The sequence below is a fragment of the Girardinichthys multiradiatus genome, chromosome X (genome assembly GCF_021462225.1).
Source record: "Girardinichthys multiradiatus isolate DD_20200921_A chromosome X, DD_fGirMul_XY1, whole genome shotgun sequence".
NCBI classification, from domain to species: Eukaryota; Metazoa; Chordata; class Actinopteri; order Cyprinodontiformes; family Goodeidae; genus Girardinichthys; species Girardinichthys multiradiatus.
Genome location: NC_061817.1, coordinates 13,035,629 through 13,058,457, shown reverse-complemented (window position 1 = coordinate 13,058,457; position 22,829 = coordinate 13,035,629). Strand labels below are relative to the sequence as shown.

Here is a 22,829-nt window from a genome sequence, read left to right as displayed (position 1 = left end):
ATACTTACGGATGGGCTTTCATCTCTATGTAATTCTTGGGAATGAATCCGTCTTTTCCATTTAGTTCTGCCTTGTACCAGTTCTGATCGCACTCTTCATTTAACACCTAGAAGCGCAGAGAGAGAAAAAGGACGTGTCAGCCCAACTAGATACAGAAAAAAAAATGAAAATACTGAAATATTTCAGAATTTATCGTTGTTTTTACAGACAGAATTAAATACGTCACAAAAATATGTCAAGTGCTTTTGAATTGGTAAAAGAATAAAGGTAGAAAGACTTGTTTCAATAGAGGGCAAATACATTGGAACTGATCAATGAGCCACAGGCGTATATGAAGGCTGCAGAGCAGAGGTGCATCTTTCAGATCGAGGTCAGTAAATGGGCCACTCGATGAGCGTATGTGAGGGAGGTTTCCTTAACAGTTGCAGATGACAAACAAAAAGGTCCCATTTTACAACTTTTGTAAATTAAAAAAAGAAAACAACCCTATGAAACAAAGGAGATGATTTATATTAGAGCAAAATATTGTTTTATTGTTTCTTTACAGGGCTGCACGGTGGCACAGTTGGTAGCACTGTTGCCTTGCAGCAAGAAGGTTCTGGGTTCGATTCCCGGCCAGGGGTCTTTCTGCATGGAGTTTGCATGTTCTTCCCGTGCATGCGTGGGTTCTCACCGGGTACTCCGGCTTCCTCCCACAGTCCAAAGACATTCCTGTTAGGTTAATTGGTCTCTCTAAATTGACCGTAGGTGTATGAATGAGTGTGTGCATGGTTGTTTGTGTGTTGCCCTGTGATGGACTGGCGACCTGTCCAGGGTGTGCCCCGCCTCTCGACCATAGACTGCTGGAGATAGGCACCAGCTCCCCCGCGACCCACTATGGAATAAGCGGTAGAAAATGACTGACTGTTTCTTTACAATTGTGGGTGTTTTCAAGGGTGGAAAAGCGCAGTCATGCAGCCTCAATTATGAAAGACTCTATAAAAGAAGTCAAAGTCCAATCAACGACACGGGCCTAATGCATCCACCACAGACAAGCAGGACACAAAGCCGGATTTACAAAAAAACTAAAACTATAAAATATATTACATGTGTTAACAACTTTGACTCATTGTAAAGCTGTCGGGTTGATCCCTCGTTCCCCTCTCCCTCAGACATTTGTGGAAAAGTTACTCAACCTTGTAAAAGCAAAGCATGTCTAAGAAACTATCCTTTAACAATGCCAAAGATCAAAAATGTTTTATTCATTTAATGTAACCTCTTCGAACTATGTCATGTCCGTTCAGTTTACAGAGCTAAGTTAGTATTTACTGAAGTACAGGATTTCCTCCTCCCTGTTGCTCTACTTTCCATGTGTTGTCTGTCACTCTACAGCCTTCCTAAAACACAGCAGAAGGAACAGAGATGGCAGATGAGAGTGTATGTGTTGTGTTTAGGGTGGATTATGCTAAATGACGCCAATCCCGTTTTAATAACAGTAGATGTGTAACATTTGCTGGTGTAAAAGGGTGAATAAGAAACATATTGTTATAATGCATTGCATAATAAGGTTAAAAGTATCAATCTAGGTGGAAACCACTTGTCACTTCCTTCTTCCATTTCCTCTTAAATGTATAATCCCAGGACAGCTGTCTGATTGGTCCATGCGCTACGCGAGTGACTCTGGTTCATTTGCTCGTTTCACCCTTCAGAATGCCAGCTGTCTAAGGTCTTCCCCAGCTGCTAATTCTGCTTAAGACCAGCCTTACAGGACGAGGGAATGGCCCTGGACCAGAATCACAAGTGGTCCATAATCAGGAGCGGGCAAAGTACATATGCCCCATAAGTACACGTGAGACAGTGAATTTCTAGGCACTGAGGAAACTGTATTAGAATGAGAACAGATGTACCAGATGGGATTGTGTGGAAGTTATTGATGGCAGAGAACGCAAAGTTAAGTTCAGTATCAGTGAAGTGTTTAAACTAGGGCTGCACAGTATACCGACAGCTCAATATCAGTACGTTCAATGTTCATGCCGCAACAGACTGGAGTGCAATAATTAGTGCTTCATATATTCCAAGTGTTATGAACTTGCATTTTATATGCTAATGTAATATTTAGCCAGTTGGACAGAGTCTCACAGCAGCAGATGCTCCCACCGGACACATTAGATGTCGCCCAAAATACTGAAGATACCTGAGTGATGGAAGCACAGATAAGAAAGATGGGGAAGAAACAAATATGCATATATCCCAACTGATATAGTCATATTAATATCTGCCATTATTATCATCAACAAAAGATTTTTTTAATATTGTGCAGCCCTGGTTAAACAAGAAGTAAAAGGAAAGAAAAACAAATGTTTTTTTTTGGACATCATCTCTGCTGCCAATATCAACACTGTCTGCTTAAAAGAAATATTTCCTATATTTCACAAAGTTCTTGATAAGAAATCATGGAAGGCTAAAATCTTCAGCTGATCAGAACTACAAAAACTGGAAATCAGAAATGTAACTTAAGTCTAAGGCTGTCTGACTGGTACATCTCGCCGTTTTGAGAAACAAACAAATAAAGGAATGACACTAAAAGTGTGCATTAGGCAACAAATTGGAACTTAAGAACCAAATCCCATTTTGCCAGCATCATCAGTTTTCGTTTAAATAGCTACCCAAATGTTTACTTTTAAGCAACAAAGTTATTTCCGGGGTGAACGTTTACCAGAAATAGTTTGATTTAATAAAGTCCTGAATGTGCTGAAGTACAGTAAAGTTAACCCGCAGCACACAGTCATGAGCATCATGTGATGCTCCCAGTGACTGACTGGCTTTAACCATGAATGCCGAAGTGAAACTTATCTAAAGAAGCAGTCTCATAATAAAGTCTGCCTTCCTTGAGGGGGTTCTGGCAGCCCTAAAGGAGAGAGAATAAGGTGGTATGCAATATAATTTTCAGAAGTTGCAGATTTCATGGTATGCTACTGTACTGGAGGGAAAATCTGTAAGGAGGGAAAATCAAACTTTTTTTTATCCATTTTCAGCATGGACCTAATCATTCAGAGAGTATATGGTAAAGCTGCTAAAGTCTTCAGTTAACTCCCATCACGCCCCAGCTGATGAAGTTCTCACAAAGAGCAGTTTCCTGCCTTGCTAGGGTCATACTGGTATGTTTCCTCTGTTTTGATAGGACTTGTCAATAATTTAGCCCATTTAACAATTCAGTGCAGTTCCAGTTATGTGTGTACAGAAGGGTTGCAGGAAAGGTTGCTCTGCTACTCAATAAACTTTCCCTTAAAGGTTGTAAAATTTAACAACTTGTGTTTCAGCTTTCTCCTACACTGCAGGTGTTGTGATCATATGCAGAGCTGTCTGTATGCAACATGCAGGGTCACTGTCACTGTGAAGGTTTCTTTGTAAAAAATCTATTTTACCAGCAAACATAGTTGCAACTTCAAAGATTACGTGTCTCAGAACACAGCTTTTAAAAGTGCAACAATAGCAGTTAATGAGGAAAAACAGAAATGATATTTGCTTAGTTGGCACTTTTTTAAGCTACTGAGACAGCGAAGGTCATTTTGTCTGAGTGAACTAATAGTGTTCCAAATAGAAATATTTGAGTGAAAGGTTTGTATTTGCTCAGATTTCTATTTTGCCTTTTTAATCTGGTTAAAGCACAATGGTTCTAGGAGTTTCAGTTTGACAAGCTAAGGTCTAGGTTTGGATTATCTACTCCACAGCTGACACTCCCCCCTCCCTCCCTCATAAGCATGCAATCTAAAAATAATTTAGCACTTCTAGCCACAAATCCATGAGTGTAGGACATGACTATGTGGCACAAGTCTTTGCAAAATGATGAATTCAAATAATCTGAGAAATATCATGAGGAGAAAGCCCTCTTTATAAGCTCTTTTTATAATGCTTAAGCAAAACAAAATTTTGCGTTAAACAAATGTGGCAACAAAAAATTATTTCTCCTTTTGTTCTTTCTATTGGAAAGTCAGTTAAACCTGTTTGCCTGTTGTAGTTCACCCTAGGATTGATGTGTGTTTAATCTTTGCACAGCAGAGTTAAAACAGTTGCATTTGTTTAGATGTTGGCAGGATACGAGTAGCGAGTAAAAGGCGATTACAAATCGCCTTTTACTCTGCCTTCCTGGCAACCTCAACTGTACAAATTGCTCAGAAGAGCATACGTTGAAAATAGAAAAAGGCCAACTAACTAAATCCTACTACATAATAATTAAGTAGTAGGAAAGATGGACAGTTGCAGAGATAAAGAAAAATCAGATGCTAGAATACTCATATCTGTACAAACTGCATAGGACTGAATTAAATCAGAGCAGGGATTACCTTGAGTATGAATTAATCTGACTTTGCAGCAGGTCAGGCAAACATCAAGACAGATGAACTAAAGCTTCACCCGAACCTTCAAATTCAAAGCCTATTGCATCCCAGCATACAGTTTTAAAGGACCTGTTAAAGCTCCTTAAGTCATTTGTTTGCACAGCAGGAAGCAACCTTGATGCACATAAAGTAATGTTTGTTCATTTAATCAGATGTCAGAACAGCAGAATGTCTTTATTGAAAGTCTTAGTCCAGCTACTACAAAATTACGGTCTTATCCGGACAATTTGATGTTACAAAACAAGTAATATAAAATGGAATATTGCAATGTTAAGGTTAGGGATAGACAAGGAAAACATTTTTCTTTCTCTCTACTTTGTCTTAACACTTGAAACACCATGCGATGCAGCCTCACCATCAATATTATTTTAACAGTGGGACTCAAGGGGAATACAGGGCTATATGATTGGAATATCTAAGCAGGACTGTTCACAGCAGCAGGCCATTTGTTCCAGTCAGCAGTAAATTCTAATGGTGGCCTTGTGAACGCTGATGTATTGAGCAGCTTCATCATTTTAGAACAGACCCTACTAGCAAAAACAACTGCTAGTTATAATTGTTAGCATGGTCAAGCTTATTAGAATTAACTTCTGAAAAATTTACAATTAAAGCAAATTTGATTATAATACTAACAATTCCTGGGCATGTTTTAGATGGTCTGAAAGTAGAAGATAATAGAAGAAAGAAATGAAAATGCAACAGAATGATGCAAACGAATGGCCTAAAGTCTCAATGAATCGTGTTCATTCACATCCCTGGACATCAACAACGTCTTTCCTTAAATCAACAAGAGGAAATCCTCACGCACCATGTCTGTGGAGGTATTCAACTAGCAATTGTGGCAGCTTAAGGGTCCGACCAAAAGTCTTTACCCGTGTAGGCTCAGGCTAGCCAAGGAAGGCAGTTTAATGTTGGGGCCGTGTCAAAATGTGTAGCCAAACTTAGCAGACTGTTCTGTACTCAATCGTTTTTGTTTCAAATGTGAAATTCTCCCACAGACTGGAACCATCTGTCCGTGAAAAAAGTCACACCTAAAAACAGAGGGCAAACAAGCTATCATTATTCTTTTTAACTGGACCCACACAGGACAATGAAGCGACGGCAAAGAACATCTCGCCCCTCCACTCAATTTGTATAAACGTCAGTGAAGTGTTTTCTATAATGTACACTGACTGCGTTGTTATATTTAGAACTGCCAGAAAACACAAACACGGTCAAAATACTGGATGTTTTTGTTTGTTCCTGCTGGAGACGGAAATGCCTATAATATATCTGCTAATTTATACAACACTAGTTGATCAATTGGTTTATTTCTAAAATGCTGCTCATAATAGTATGTCGTATAGTGAATAAGCAATGCACTTAAGACAAAAAAGTTAAATATTGTCACACGCGCAGCAGTTGTGGGAATAAGCAGTAACATCATCTACGAATCTGTGTAGTGTTTCTGAAAATCTCATAGAAATGATGTATACTTAAGTTTTGCAAATCTAAAAATATTTAAGATGTTTTATTTTTTTAAATTCATCTTTATCTATAGCGGTAATGTCATCCAGAAACTCCTAAGCTGAAGACAGACATGTTTTAAACAGTTAAAACCAAGGAACAGAACTGATCTGTGTGGAAGTGGGAGAGTTAATGTGACATAAAATTTAGGATGTCTGCTCCTCCTACTAGAGAAAATACCGGTTCACATTCATAATGCAGGAAAACACAGCACTGAGTAACAGTAACTTGCAACAATACATTTTAAACATATTTTCACATTATACACACATTTCTGCTTAGCAAAAATGTAATGAATTTGATACAATCATGAGCCAAAATTCTCATACCATAAAATCACTTCACTGAAATGTGATGCTAGCTTTGTTACGAATCATTTACAGCTGAAAGGACCTGTAGAAAAATAGGAAAGTAGAAAATAGGTTTTCATTATTATGACTTGTAACATGAACTCACTGACCATGCGGAGCAAGAACTGGATTGTTTAAACACAAGATGATTTCAATGTCATATTCCAAACAAAGATGGCCTCAAAGGTTGTGTCTTGAGGTTGAAACGCTAGCTTCAATAGGCCTTAAAGGGTAAGTAGGGAATTTATCGGCATCTTGAAAGCTTTAACAGACTGTGTGTTATTCCGTACAAGAGGACAGCAATTCAGTGTCAATGGTGCTCAAGATGGCAGTTTTAATTGTGGATCAAAGGCTGAATCTGCTGGCACGCTGGAGATAACAATTAACAGTGCTTACTCAGCACAACTCGTGTAATCACAAATAATTTGAGCTAAAAAGTATGGTTATACACCTGAATTTTATAACAGTGATCACATGATCGAGTTTTACATCGAAACCATGATGAATTAAAAATAAAATACCATATTATTCTGGGTATTCTTGCTCATTGCTCAGTCATTTAAACCCTACCTACGGCACCAACCATTTCATCTTGTCAAGAAACTGTAGATTAGCAAGAATGAAGAAATTCCGTCCCTCAAACAATTGTAATCTCAACAATAATAAAATAATCATCCGACATGTAATCCTAGAGAATGGATAGCAGAGAAGATCCCAGTGGAAGCTTGCGATCTTTTAATGATTCACACCCACAACAGCACACTATCTAGCACAGTAAGTGATGACTGCAGAATTAAATCCTTAAAAAGGTTGATGAAGCATTAGTGTGACGACTTAAAACCTGGAGGTGCTATGATGAATGTAGAGACAGATTGAAAAAAAAAAGAAAAGAAGCTGCCTGACCTCGTTTTGCAGCCAGTGGGGGAAGCTGCTGACTTGCAAGAGGACAGATGATGAGTTTCACACCAACAGTAAAAGCTTGCCTTGTTTTGTGTTGAAGCTAATCTTTGACTCTGTTGTTAAATTAATAATGCAATGAGAGAATCGCCACAATAGACCATGAAATTACACCTCTAAATGAACACAAAAACAACCTTAAGCAACCTATTCTACAAAACAACCTATTTACTTATTTTTCAGCTCAACACTGAAGGACATACACATGGTCACTTTCAGAAGCATGGGAACAAATGGTGAACTTTGTCCATTTTATAGAGAACTGGAAAAAGAAAATACAACAGCCATGTATCAGACCTGAAACTGATGTAAACAGTGCGTTTATACTGGAGCGACTGCTGGATTAACACCAATCTTGCTGCCATTCAATGCAAAGTGCAGCTTTACTAACAGCTGCTGTATTAACTCCACAACCCTTTAATAATAGCATCTAATCTGAAATCTGTATAATCTGGACCATTCTACTTTTATTTAGGCGATAAAACATAGGCCACTTTGGCAAATCAAAATGTAAAATAAACAAAAACATTTTGAACAAGTCTCCATTTGGATAGGACTGTTCCATTGTTACGCAGAATAGAAACAAAATCTGTATAAAGCATACACAGAGAAAAATTATTTAATCTTTAAATACAGCTGCCGACGTCTTCATGGCACGTCTGCAGGGAGGGACATGGAGATGAGGGAGACCTAATTACAGTTCTCTGGCTCGACACGAGGGATAAGTACAGAGGAAAAAAAGGCTGTTGAGGAAAAAGAAAAAAAAAAGGCAAGAAGAGATATTACAACATGCAAATAAACACAAGCAAAAGCAAACCAACAAGGCAGCAAAGCAAACAGAATCGCTCCTCATGATCAGTTCAAGGAAAGATCCCTAAAGGTAAAAGTGAAAAGATGAGAGCGTGCCTTTTTCAGAGCAGGAAAACCATGTTTATTCTGCAGAGTGCAACGTCTTCCATCTGTGGTAACTGGCAAGTGACATGGGTTTTTGTGATTCCCCATCAGTTTATTGAAAGGGAAAATTGCCTTCACATTCACATCCTGCACAACGTTTATTACTGTCTACATTAAAACCAGCATTTCGTTGTTCTACTGAAATCAGTCTTTCTAGTCCTTTAAGTGCTTGATGTTATGTTAAAGCAATGTTTCTTGATTACAACCACTTCCATGCATGTGTTAGAGGATTTCCAGCTTAAACACATCTTATTTAAATTGATGTGTTAGAAATAGGCTTCTGCAGAATTTGATGACAAGGTGTTGAGAAACCTGTGAACCCAGGTTAAGAAACACTACTGTAAATTGTTACTGCCTCTATACAGGTCCTTCTCAAAATATTAGCATATTGTGATAAAGTTCATTATTTTCCATAATGTCATGATGAAAATTTAACATTCATATATTTTAGATTCATTGCACACTAACTGAAATATTTCAGGTCTTTTATTGTCTTAATATGGATGATTTTGGCATACAGCTCATGAAAACCCAAAATTCCTATCTCACAGAATTAGCATATTTCATCCGACCAATAAAAGAAAAGTGTTTTTAATACAACAAACGTCAACCTTCAAATAATCATGTACAGTTATGCACTCAATACTTGGTCAGGAATCCTTTGGCAGAAATGACTGCTTCAATGCGGCGTGGCATGGAGGCAATCAGCCTGTGGCACTGCTGAGGTCTTATGGAGGCCCAGGATGCTTCGATAGCAGCCTTTAGCTCATCCAGAGTGTTGGGTCTTGAGTCTCTCAACGTTCTCTTCACAATATCCCACAGATTCTCTATGGGGTTCAGGTCAGGAGAGTTGACAGGCCAATTGAGCACAGTGATACCATGGTCAGTAAACCATTTACCAGTGGTTTTGGCACTGTGAGCAGGTGCCAGGTCATGCTGAAAAATGAAATCTTCATCTCCATAAAGCTTTTCAGCAGATGGAAGCATGAAGTGCTCCAAAATCTCCTGATAGCTAGCTGCATTGACCCTGCCCTTGATAAAACACAGTGGACCAACACCAGCAGCTGACACGGCACCCCAGACCATCACTGACTGTGGGTACTTGACACTGGACTTCTGACATTTTGGCATTTCCTTCTCCCCAGTCTTCCTCCAGACTCTGGCACCTTGATTTCCGAATGACATGCAGAATTTGCTTTCATCCGAAAAAAGTACTTTGGACCACTGAGCAACAGTCCAGTGCTGCTTCTCTGTAGCCCAGGTCAGGCGCTTCTGCCGCTGTTTCTGGTTCAAAAGTGGCTTGACCTGGGGAATGCGGCACCTGTAGCCCATTTCCTGCACACGCCTGTGCACGGTGGCTCTGGATGTTTCTACTCCAGACTCAGTCCACTGCTTCCGCAGGTCCCCCAAGGTCTGGAATCGGCCCTTCTCCACAATCTTCCTCAGGGTCCGGTCACCTCTTCTCGTTGTGCAGCGTTTTCTGCCACACTTTTTCCTTCCCACAGAGGTGCCTTGATACAGCACTCTGGGAACAGCCTATTCGTTCAGAAATTTCTGTCTGTGTCTTACCCTCTTGCTTGAGGGTGTCAATAGTGGCCTTCTGGACAGCAGTCAGGTCGGCAGTCTTACCCATGATTGGGGTTTTGAGTGATGAACCAGGCTGGGAGTTTTAAAGGCCTCAGGAATCTTTTGCAGGTGTTTAGAGTTAACTCGTTGATTCAGATGATTAGGTTCATAGCTCGTTTAGAGACCCTTTTAATGATATGCTAATTTTGTGAGATAGGAATTTTGGGTTTTCATGAGCTGTATGCCAAAATCATCCGTATTAAGACAATAAAAGACCTGAAATATTTCAGTTAGTGTGCAATGAATCTAAAATACATGAATGTTAAATTTTCATCATGACATTATGGAAAATAATGAACTTTATCACAATATGCTAATATTTTGAGAAGGACCTGTATACAGTGCCTTGGAAAAGCATTTATTGTATTTTATTGGGATTTTATGATACACCCGCAAAAAAAAATGTCCCACCCCTAATTCTTCTTTGCAAAATATCTCAAGCTCTGCCAGGCTGCATGGAGAGTTTTAAAACATCAATTTTTCTGTTCTGAGTTACCATGGGCCTCTTGGCTGCTTTGGATAAGACTTTGTTTCCCTAACCAGTCAGTTTCGCTAGTACCCCGTCTGGTGTGTTTCATGGTTTTCACACTCCTGAGCAAGCAGCATTACACAGAGATGGACAATATTTACTAAATAGGTATCTTCTGAAAAATAATTTGCTAAAGTGGGTTTTATTCCCCCCCCCAAGTACTACGTTGTGTCTTTGACATAAAATCCACAACATCTGAGATTGTAACAGGAGAAATTGTGAAAAAGGTCAGAGTATGAAATCTATTGAAAGGTTTATGTAAAGACCCCATATCTGTGGGGAATGTGTACACTAGATCTTCTTATACCTCAAACAGAGGTGTACGTACTACACATAAATAATCTTGCTCTGTCTTAGCACATACGAGAGAACTCTCATATTTGAGTAGCTGTGCAGCAGTTTAGCCCGGGTAGATAGTTGCTGGTACAAATAAGCTTAAGTGCACAAGAGCTCAAGCTGTATGTTGACTTTGAGCGAACACTTCCAATGCACAGGCACAAGGCAGTAAAAGGCTCATACAAACAACATTTCCATCACTAAGATGAGCCAATATTTGAACTTAAATAATTTGTCCGCTGGTGCTTTAAAGATGAAGCAGTCTGGTGGCTATTTCAGTGGTCTAATCCAGGAAAAGCAACGAAACAGATAGACTGTAAAAAAATAAGTGATTAAAAAGAACGACGTTATCCCTTTTTAATGAGATAATAGGATCTCTGTATAAGAGATTTACAGTGGAAGAGACAGAACAAGTCCTGGGAGACTCAGCTGATCAGCAGCAGGATACGCCAAGCAGCCTCGCTGCAGATAAAGAGAGTCGGTTGAGAGAAAACAACCTACTAGTGCAAAAGAGAGAAAGGTAAACCTTAAAATGAGGATGTTTGTCTGAGTAGCTGTTTCCTTAACTCCACCTTGACAAAGAGTGCGATTAATTTGAAGTTAGTATTCTACTTATAGCAAGGTATTAGCAAATGACAGGATTTCAAGAAAAACTAAAACGTTTAAGTCTTAAACTAGATTAGGATTTCCAAAGAATACCTAACCAAGTAAGTCAGTACTGACGATGTTTCTCTCACCATCTTTGCTACGTTGGAAGTAAAACAGGTCAAACCAACATGCAAAGCAGTGACATACGGCAATGTATAATTCATAAAAAGGATAGGGAACTTAGGAGTGCCACAGCAATGGGTTTAAGCACAATCATTATCAATAAAGTAATTTTAATAAAAAAACAAAAAAAACACAATTTAAGATTGAAACCCAAAACAAGATGTGATGGTGGTGAAGGCAAGTTATTTTATAGGTACTGATTTGTAAAAAGTGATACTTTGGTCAGTTTATGCGTGGTGATAGAAAAACGCAGCTGAAATGTGAAACTCCACCAACTTTACAGTGCGCACGCCAGAGAGCTGGTGCTTTTTGCTTTTTGGAGACACAGGAAGCTGCTGGGGGTTGGAAGACAGATCAAGGAGGATGTGAAAGCAGCTAAACTGTAGCAGTAACAGGAACACATTAAGATGCAAGGAGACAAAGATGGGAGGAATCTACGATGGTTTAGTTGAAAAGGTTTAGTGTAAATACTTGAAAACAGGCTAAAACCAAGAACAACTAGTGTGGAGCTTACACAGATCAGACAACATTTAGAGTGGAACACAGTTTAGACAATTCAGATTTGACTAATGTGGCATTGTGGTTCAGGTTCCTAAAACAGGTTAATGTTCTACATGAAGGTCTTAACAGGACATTAGATATATATTCCAACAACCTGGAGTACCCTTCAAGGCACTTTAGGTTTCAGCAATAACTACACTCAGATAAGTTATTCAACCATGCCTATATTAGCCTTGATTTTAGCCCTGTTTCAAGTTCTGTAGCATTACCTAAAATGACTCAGTAACGTGCTGCTGCCCAAGACCCATCGCTAATTAAGTTGAAGGTATTATTTTTAGGCCAAGTACTTCTAGCTACTCCCTTACGGTACCTGGAAACTGAAGGGCTGTTAAGAACTACACATGCATTTTGTTCCAAAACATCTGCTGTCCTGATTGGGTAGCTGACCTAAAAGCTGGTCAGCCGTTAGAAGACAAGCAAAACAGCCGTTCTCTTTATTGCTGTATACAGGCTGAATAAAACCTGGAAATTACTAATCCATTTCTGAAGTTTTAGGATTAGACTGATTCTTACACAAATCTTTCTGAAAAATGGTTGTTACAAGTGTAGCTGACATGTTCTGCCTCCTGCTGATGCAATCCCTTTGCAGTTATGTCAAAGGTTATTTGTATGGGGAGGGAGGAGGTCAAAAAGAGAACCCTCAAAACAAAGAACTAAGAATGTCCCTGATTTCTTGGGTGTTATTTTCTGTTGTAGGAACAAGTAGAACAAACAGGAAGCGAAGGAACCCATCAGTTCTCAGGCTTGTTGCACTTTGGCTACATTTCATGAGAAGTACAACAATTTTATCATTGGATGCAATATAAAAGTGACAGCGTGATAAAAACTAAAGACAGGTTAGAAAAGCACGATAGAGATAGAGATTGTAAGACATGCTACCTGGGTATGGTTCAACGATCTGTCAATAAGAGCTATTTCGGTCAGCTATAAAGGCTGTTAATCTTTATTTATTTAAAGAGGAAATGAGAACAAGTGTACAATGCTCAAGGCAATGACAAGATGTGACTGTGACCTACACTTGCTTGTTGGTGTTACTCTAGATCCACTTGCTCCAACAGCGAAGGAGCAAACTAAACCAGTGTTTGATCCAACTCTTTATGACCTTTACAGGCATGATGTTAAAAATCTGGCTTTTCACATGATGGATGCATCTGAATAATCTGTTGTTCATTTTCATTTTAGATTTACTCTGCTTAGTATTGAAAGGTCTGGATTAAACGTTCTGAGATTACAATTTTTTAAGATATTTCAGTGCTGACCTTTAAACCATTCGGCATGGAAACCAAAGTATAAAATGGTGAAATAATAAGCACAATCAACTAACTTGTGGAAACATCTGTAACCTGAGACCAACTGGTAACTGAGCCCAGACAATACAGCAAAAAAAAAAGAAGAAAAAAAGAAATGGAAAAAAACAAATGAAAAAAGGATCTTAAAGGCAAGAAACTTCCCCTTATTTACCATGCATGATGAGAAATTACTTTGTGAAGCTATGCTGGTCCCCTTTATGCAAATAAAGAAAAGGCATGAACTTTTACATTTGTGCTATAAAAAGTTTTTTTTTTTTTTTTACATAACTTAACAGTCCGGTGCGCTCAAAGGTTTTTACCACCACGGCCTAATGAAACCTGCTGTATTCACATTAAGTCAGCTTGAACTGACTGAAGCGATAAAAAAGAAAGGGCATTTCAACAGCTCTGCCTGTCATGTACAGATAACGGTGCAGATGCAATATGTTGGGTATACAACACACGCTTTATAATAATACGTCATCTCTGTAAAAAATAAATAAAAATTAAACGAGCCCTTTATTTCAGAAAAGGTGAGACGCTTGTTAGTCTACAGCTGTAATCAACCCAAAAAGATCAGCCTTGTATGCATACATTTTTGTTTTCTAAAAGTGGGTGTATGCCCAAAGATGAAAACTTGTACTTTGTGTACCAGATGTGAATCTTAAACTGCTAAGTGATATAGCCAATACTGTTATGATGCCTAAATATATCCATGTGAACAAAGCTGAATCGTGTTGTATGTTTGACTCCACGTACAAACTACAGATGGTGTTATATCAAATCAGACAGTGTCTTCTTTGGCTCTAAGGAGCTGCAAGCTTTCAATAGAACGTTGGTTGCAGAGAGACATATGACAAACAATGTCATATGTCAAAGCATGAAAGGAAGAACATCAATGCTCTGAAAGGGTCTGCATAGCTGAGAAGTTTTCTTGCTGCGTGGCAACAGTGAAATGGGCCAATCCAATCAAAGACTGGGGTTAAAATTAGTAGTGGTAGTTGTGGACAAAAGTGGTTACAACGGTTTTTACCATCAAATGTTTTTAAACTTTTTTTTCACTAAAATGGTAAACTCCCCTTGACTGAGCTGTTTTTGTCTTAATCTCCAACATGTAACGTCCAGCTCTGTGAATGAATAATTAATGATTGTTTATGGTTGAAAGGACAGTTAAATTACACTGTTGCAGCGTAATATTGTCGCTGAATGTAGCTTCTTTTTAAACCGTTCAACCAACATTTTACACACACCCAGCACCCTGGGCACCAAAGAGGAAACGAGTTGGACAAGAGGCCTGCCATATGCAGGATGTGTAACAGTCAGCAGAAACATGACTGATACATGTCAGCCATGTAACTAAGGTTGGAAGTCACACAGCTGATTATACCTGCCACTGTCAACTAATGGACAGTCAAGCAAGCGATGTCAAAGCTACCCCCTACCATAGAAAAGGCAACCTTAATTGAAAAGTTAGCAACTTCTACAGTAAAAGATCTGCGACCATCAACAGTTGCTGAGCTTCCAGGCTACGGAGTATTCTCTTGATACAAATATCTCAGCTCGAAGATATTTCACAGACACAATGGGGGGACAGGTTGCACCATGTTGCATCAACAATCAATTTCTATTCACGCCAGTGCCTTCAGAACAGTAATCGGATGATCAGGTACCTTAAGATTCCCACCACTAATACTTAGAATACAGTTGATGGTCACATTTTCACAAGCAAATCGACCTGCTTTAATGAAAATTCAAATTCTCATCTAAACGTAGGCAAAAACAAGGATCAGTGGTCATTTGCACTATTAGCAAAGCAAAGAAACCTACCATGTCGTGGTGAAGAAAAGACCAAAGAACAAAGGCCAGCATTCTGGGTATGTTTACATCTAATGCAATACTGTGACCAATGACCTTATACCACAGGTCTCAAACTCCAGTCCTTAAGGACCAGTTTGCTGCAACTTTCAGATGCGTCTCTGTGTCAACACACCTGAACTACAATAACAGGTTGTGACTCTGTACAACATGAGAGCCTGAGGAGGTAAACGAGCCATTTGATTCAGGTGTATTTGACTTGGGACAAATCAAACAGTTGCAAGACACCGGCCCCCGAGGACTGGATTTATACACCCCAGCCTTACACCACAAAGGTTATTGAACCGTTTAATAAACAGTGTAGAACCCTCTTTTCATATCTCTAGCTATATTTTGGCAAAGTCTCTCCATTGCTTTAAACCATATTACATGTTCCAACACCATTGAGAGGCTTTAAGAGAACAAATCACATGCCAACCTGATGACATAATACGACTAAAATCTGAATAATTAATGCAGTCATTGCTTACTCCAAGTATGACCCTGTACTTGACATGCACAAGCCGGTCGGAATTATAGCACATCATCATGCCCCAATGAAGGGTAAGGGTGTAAACTCTGGGTGGAAAATAGTAGTTTTATACACCATCATCAAGATAAGAGCTCATGTTAGTAACGTAGCCACAATCTCTGAGTGACACTGAAGATAGAATGAATTTAAGCATTCTGTTTACATGCAAAGCCTTAACACGAGCTTGTTCTCTTATGTGAGGGACTCTTTGTATTAGAAGCAGAGCTGTTTAGTATTAGCATCAGCAGATAGCACAGGTGACAGGCCCACAGGACACACTGTGGAAAGTCTCCCAGAGGAAATGGTTTGACATAAAGAAGGAATCTGAACATCTTAGTGAACAGTATAGAAGACAACGGAGCACAGTTATTGTCAGTTCTATATAATGGAGTTTCCTTGTCCTGATCAAAACTACAACTTTTTTGGAGAATGTACTTATATCATTGGTCAGGTTTTCAAATGTGGAAATAATTATATGCCATACAGTAGGGAGAACACGTATTTGATACACCACAGATTTTGCAGGTTTTTCCACTTGCAAATCAGTAGAAGTCTTTAATTTTTATCATAGGTGATCTTCAACTGTGGGTGATGGAATTTGCATTTTATTGCATGACAAAAGTATTTGATACATCAGAAAAACAAAACTTAAAATTTGGTACAGAAACATTTGATTGCGATTACAGATATCAAATGTTTCCTGTAGTTCTTGACCAGGTTTGCAGACACAGCAGCAGGGATTTTGGACCACTCCTCCTTACAGGTCTTCTCTAGATCCTCCAGGTTTCGGGGCTGTCGCTGGGCAATGTGGACTTTCAGCTCCTCCAAAGATTTTCAGTTGGGTTCAGGTCTGGAGACTGGCTAGACCACTTCAGGACCTTGAGATGCTTCTTACAGAGCCACTCCTTAGTTGCCATGGCTGTGTGCTTTGGATCATTGTCATGCTTGAAGACCCAGCCACGACCCATCTTCAATGCTCTTACTGAGGGAAGGAGGTTGTTGGCTAAGATCTCCTGATACATGGCTCCATCCATCCTCCCCTCAATATGGTGCAGTCATTCTGTCCCTTTTGCAGAAAAGTATCTCCAAAGAATGATGTTTCCACCTCCATGCTTCATGGCAGGGATGGTGTTCTCGGGGGTTGTACTCATCCTTCTTCTTCCTCCAAACACGGCGAGTGGAGTTCAGACCAAAAAGCTCCATTTTGTCTCATCAGACCACATGACCTTCTCCCATTCCTCCTCTGGATCATCCAGATGATTCATCATTGGCCAACTTCAGACGGGCCTGAACATGCGCTGGCTTGAGCAGGGGACCTTGCGTGCGCTGCAGGCATTGAATCCATGGCGGTGTAGTGTGTTACTAATGGTCTTCTTTGAGACTGTGATCCCAGCTCTCTTCAGGTCATTGACTAGGTCCTGCCGTGTAGTTCTGGGCTGATCCCTCACCTTCCTCATGATCATTGATCTCACCTCGTGGGGTGAGATCTTGCATGGAGCTCTTAGACCGAGGGAGATTGACCCTCATCTTGAACTTCTTCCATTTTCTTATAATTGCATCAACAGTTGTTGCCTTCTCACCAACCTGCTTGGCTATTTTCCTGTAGCCCATCCCAGCCTTGTGCAGCTCTACTATTTGATCCCCGATGTCCTCACACAGCTTTCTGGTCTTGGCTATGGTGGAGAAGTTGGAGTTTGTTTGATTGAGTGTGTGGACAGGTGTCTTTTAGACAGATAACGAGTTCAAACAGGTGCAGTTAATACAAGTGATGAGTGGAGAAGAACTAACAGGTCTGTGAGAGCTGGGATTCATACTGGTTGGTAGGTGATCAAACATTTATGTCACTTTACACACAATGTGATTTTCTGGATTTTTGTTTTAGATTTTGTCACTCACAGTTGAACATTACCTATAGATAGAAATAAATTGAAGACTTCAACATGCTTTGCAAGTGGGAAAACCTGCAAAATCAGCAGTGTATAAAATATTTGTTCTTCCCACTGCATTATATATTCAAGCTATCCAATTGGGCTGAAAAGGTGTGTCCATATATGAAAGAGAGAAAGGATGACATTATAGGAATACCATTTCTTAAAATGATCTGGAAGTAAATTCATTTAGTGTAAAAAAAGACCCAGAAACTTAAAATGCTAAAAAAAGTAAGTTAATTTTAATAGAATTAAACCCATTACTTAGTCAATACACATTACCTTTTGTTCTCATCACTATGGAAAATGGATATTTCACTGGCATCAGAATCCCTGTGTTTTTAGGGCGTATAGCTGCTTATGTCTTATCAGAGCTCAGTCAGGTCCACACTGACTGCAGATGAGAGGAGTTAAAGTAGCCCTCATTATTTCTTCAGAATAGAAAAAGCAGAGCGGTTCTAAAACGTCTTCACTCATCCTACTAAAGAAACTGTGAATCTCTACACATAGCTGTGACATGAGAACGTGCAAAAAAAAAAAGTGTCAGGGATTTCTTTTTCCAACACGCAGTAATATCTGGCTGTCTTCTATAAACAATAAGTAAAACAAATAGGTCTAATTTAGTTGTCCCCAAGCATTTCAAGACCACACATTTGTTGATTCATGACCTAAACCTTGCTAATCACCGGTGACATTTACTTAAACAACCAAGTGATGCACCCTTTCCTTGCTGTCCGATACTGTAAAAAAAAAAAAAAAATAGGATATTTCCTGTTAAGTTCTTGGGTTGCAAAAATAAAATGGCAAATTTAGAACAAAACAGACCCTTGTTAAAACTGGAGGAAGAGGACAAGAACATTTCCTCTTCACTAGGCAAACAGAACTCCTATTTAGCTCAGCATCTCCTAAGCTGACTTTCTGTGTGTTATTAGGCTTCCAGCTCAGATAAGAAGTCTTTCCAATACACGTCGCTGATAGAACAGTGAAGTAATCCTCAACATCCAGTGTTACATAAAAATATTTTAAATCTAACATTGTCGTATATGATGCATATGATTTTCTGTGAAACCACAATAATGTACCAAGTCCTCCTATGTGAATGTAAAGCCAATGTTGCCTTAAGAAGGAATTTATTGTTAATGGGGGACATTGCTGTTAAACACATTTTTTGTTTATTGGGAGTCTCTGAAAGCCTAGAAAATTTGAATTTAGTCACTTCAGATCCTGCGATGATATATTTAGATGCTTTTTGAGTCATATTTGATCAGTCTGCTCAGATTTTTCCATTTTCGTTCTGTATTACATCACAGTATTTTCTGTGGAACTTCTAAAGATGGTCAAGGATTTCCAGCTTACCAATCCAGCAAATCCGCCATTTTCTTCTCTCAAAGTATCCTTGTAGTTCAAGTTGAAGGATGATAAAGCAGCAAGCGGAAAAATCTAAATGTTCTGTTGTCGGGTGTATTAACCCACACCAGTCATTACACCGTCCCCCAGGATCAGAACCTCTTCAAAGAGCCTGGTTACATTTTATTTTTCATGGAAATCTACTCACATCAGGGGAGAAATTCCCATTCCCCCCCCACTTCAAGGATGTGTTCTTCAGCAACCTTCGCCAGTATCAGGAAGGATTTGCTGAAAGACTTAATGTGATTAAGGGGTCAGTTCCTTGTGTCTATGGAAACGACACAAGCAGCAAAGCGGTAAGCTGCAAATAATGCAAATATGACAACAAACTTTATTTTAGACATGAATTTATTATGTGTGTTGATATGACGTCCTGGCCGTTGTTTTGATAGCAGCAGCATCGTTCCTTCTGCTTGTGTTAGGGCTGTGTGCTGCTTGTAGCTCCTTGAGGACAGAACTTTACTCGTGTTTTAAATAGTATTACATTAACAGTTTTGCATTGTTTTTGCCGTTTCTGTAGCGCTAGATAATTGTTATCAAACTTCAACAATGGCAGCGGGTCAAAGTAGAGTGATCTTTGACCTGGATGGCGCCAGGTGTGAAGTGCCTCAACAGCATTTAAAGAGACAGCACCAAAGACGCACCTCAGAACAGGGGTAAAAGAGGGGCCTGCGGAACTACAATAACAAGGAGTTCAGACCAAAGCATCGCAGTTCCACTTTATATAGACCATGACTGAATGATTTAAATGTTAAAAAGGAAGGATTTAAAAGCATAATATGTCGCCTTTAAGATAAAGAATAAACAGATTAAATTAAAAAAATCTACAAAACTTAGTGGCTTTTTACATGTGTTCTTTGTAAGGTAGCCAAATTTGATCAATGGGTAACTTAATATTAGCAATTTTTAGATCCATTTTTGGACTACAGTCAATTCCCCAGAAATTTTTTTTTTGAAAAACCTTAAAACTAAGAACAGAAACTAGAATCCTTAAAGATGGTATTGACAGTGAAAAATGTATTTTACTGGGGCCGGCTCGTGGTGCAGCAGAATGTGCAGCCCATGTACCGAGGCCTCAGACCTTGACGCAGATGTCCTGGGTTCGAGTCCCAACCTGCCGAGACCTTTCCTGCATATCTTCCCACCATCCTATCTATTACAGTGATGCTCAGCAAGAGGACGCAGTATTTAAATCAGATGGAGAGGTTCGGTGCAGAAAAATTACAGGAAGCACAAACATTTAGGCATCATGACTAAAAAAAAATATATATTTTTTTTAGGCAACCAGAAAGCTTAAAGCTTTGAGTAAAATCCGCCTAATGATCCAAAAAACAAAAACAAAAAAAAAACTCTTTGTTTAATAGTTTCTTTAATAGTTTCAATTTGCCTTCACTAGTACAATGTGCATCATTTCTTTTTAATGATTGCTAATAGTTAATGATTGTTTTCGTTTAATAAAAAACAGTATCTACCCTTGAAATGCAGTTTCCTTCTGGTTTTGTGTGCAGTCAGAGTGAGTAGCACAATGAGAAGGGAGAAAGTACCTAAACAAAACCATTTTTCCATTAAATGTGACTTTATAGATTCCCCTAGAATATCATTGCTGGTATTTGTCCCTTTCCATCTAACACAAAGCCAGGTGAATCATCGCCAATGCTTCACAGACTTGAATGACATCTATAGGTCTTTACATTAACTGATAAGCAGCTGATGCTTACCTTGAGGACTTCCCCACGTTTGAAACTAAGCTCATCATCGGCAGTAGCTTTAAAGTCGTATTTGGCGATGGCCTCCATGGTCTTGGTGACTCACTGCAAAACAACTCAGCTGTAGTTATTCTTCTATAATGAAATCGACACTTTATCCTGCCTTCCGTGGTCAAAAGCCTTTCTCCGAGTCTCTCCTCCCGTCTATGACCCGTTCCTTTAGGGCTTGGACCTTACATAAAGGTCACAGTACAGTACCTGCAAACAAGGAAGAATAGGACACTTAAACTAGTAATTTTTACAACGGCAGCATAGACAGTTATAGTTAGGAAATAATAAGCAAATGCTTGATTAATACTGGACAAACAAAAAAAATAAAGTAACTTTCCAAACCACTAAACTTAAGGTGTGATTCCCCTACAGGAATCTTTTCAGAAACAAAGGTAGTTTTCTGGGGTAGTTTTTCTGCCCCTGCCGAAACCAGGGCCAAAGCAGACAGTAGGCTGGTACAACTTTTTATAAGGACCAAGGACTAAAGGGGGAGCTTTGTGATTGGAGGAGGCCAAACATTTCCCAGTGGATTGATATCCCCAACATTTTTAAATACGTTATCTCCTTTCTACTCCTCTACAGTGCATAGTTGGTGTTAACTTTAAGTTACGGGGTAGAGTTGTATTACAACATTTAAACCAAGCCATCCACGCTGCATATCACAGCGTTTAACAGTTTCCATTAAAATGCACTGATAAAATCTACCACCCTTATTGGTAATAATTAATCAAAGACCTCAGCTTTCAGCAATCCAAGGAGAAGGAAAAAAGTATTGCTCTCATCAAAGCCTTTATTGAAAGATACATATGAGTCTATCACAGCTGCCCAGAATTGTTGATCAATCTCCAATTTTTGGTTTGAATGAAGCAGAAACTCAACCGCAGCGAGTTGTTACTGTTACTAAAACACATGTAGCAAGCTTTAATTAGTGGTAATTAACTTCATAGATAAGAGTGACTTTAATTCACCTTCAGGGCTTAACCCCTTTAAAACTGTGATAAATGATGTCTTAGATAGCCGACTGTAATGCCAGCTTTCCTTTTATCCTTTCTATGTGGCAGACGGCATATATCTGTATGAATCAACAATTTGTGGCGTGAGTTTAAATCTCACACACGCTGTTCAATACATGTTCTGGCACACGCTCAACTCTGAACTCTGTGCTCACGCTCGGCTCTCCCTCTGCTCTCATAACCAGGGTTGCCAGCCCAAACGCAGTGTAAAGCCCGCTCACCTCAATAAAACCTGGCCCAATTAGCAACCTTTCTTGAAACTCAGGTTAAAAAGGTAAAATCATAACACGCATAATGAAGAACATGTCATTAACACACAGCTGCACTAAAACAAAGAAAAAAAAGTCACACAGACAGGCTCTCCAGAAAATATGCAATTAGGCAACCAAATGACCGACACAGAAAGATCGTTTTCCCAAATATACGGTCATAGCAACCGCAAAAAAATTTGAATGCACCCACCTCATCTTCAATAATATACGACAAGCCATCGGCTAAATGAACTGAATTCTGACTGCAATCCTCAGTTCACAGTGTTTTTAGTTGTCCTTTATTATATTCTGATCAGAAGCAGATCCAATTGGGACTGCAAAAGACACAATGAGACCTGTTTTTTTTTTTTTTTGGCACCATGTTCTTTCGAATCATAAAGCTGCGCTCAGATATCTGTATTACGATAATTTTAACGGGTTTTGGAGACCTCTTCTGGGACAGGGGCAATCCAAGATTTTAGCTCCAGATCAGCCTCCTTTCCTTTCTGTTATTTTTTGGATTTTCCCACTTCAGCAAGATGCTGTCTGTCAACATCAAGTCAAAGCGTAACAGTAAAAGCCTTCAGGCCAGTGCATCTTAGTTTAGTTTAGTTAAGTTAAACTCTTAACTCGATTTGGGGTGTTTACAATTGACATGGACCAGTATCATTTCACTGTGACACTTCATTGACCAATGACTCATGATTATGTAGAGTTCAACAGATTTTGTTTTGCTGGTTGTAATTGGTTGTTTTTTATCCAACCGAATGTAGCATATGCAAGGAATACTCTGACCAGATAAAAAAATAAAAAAAAACTGTCTGTGATTGGC

The 22,829-nt window shown here is 39.2% G+C and overlaps 1 protein-coding gene across 1 annotated transcript in view; it reads right to left on the bottom strand.

The window, feature by feature from the left end:
• The window catches only part of LOC124863357 (growth factor receptor-bound protein 2), a 42,874-nt gene that overhangs the window by 10,957 nt on the left and 9,088 nt on the right, over positions 1-22,829 (bottom strand). The window contains exons 2-3 of the mRNA XM_047357703.1: positions 20,695-20,940; positions 9-106 (exon numbers count right to left, since the gene is read on the bottom strand). Coding sequence (XP_047213659.1) covers positions 9-106; positions 20,695-20,772 — 176 coding nt within the window. The 5' untranslated portion in view covers positions 20,773-20,940. The remainder of the gene's footprint in view (positions 1-8; positions 107-20,694; positions 20,941-22,829) is intronic.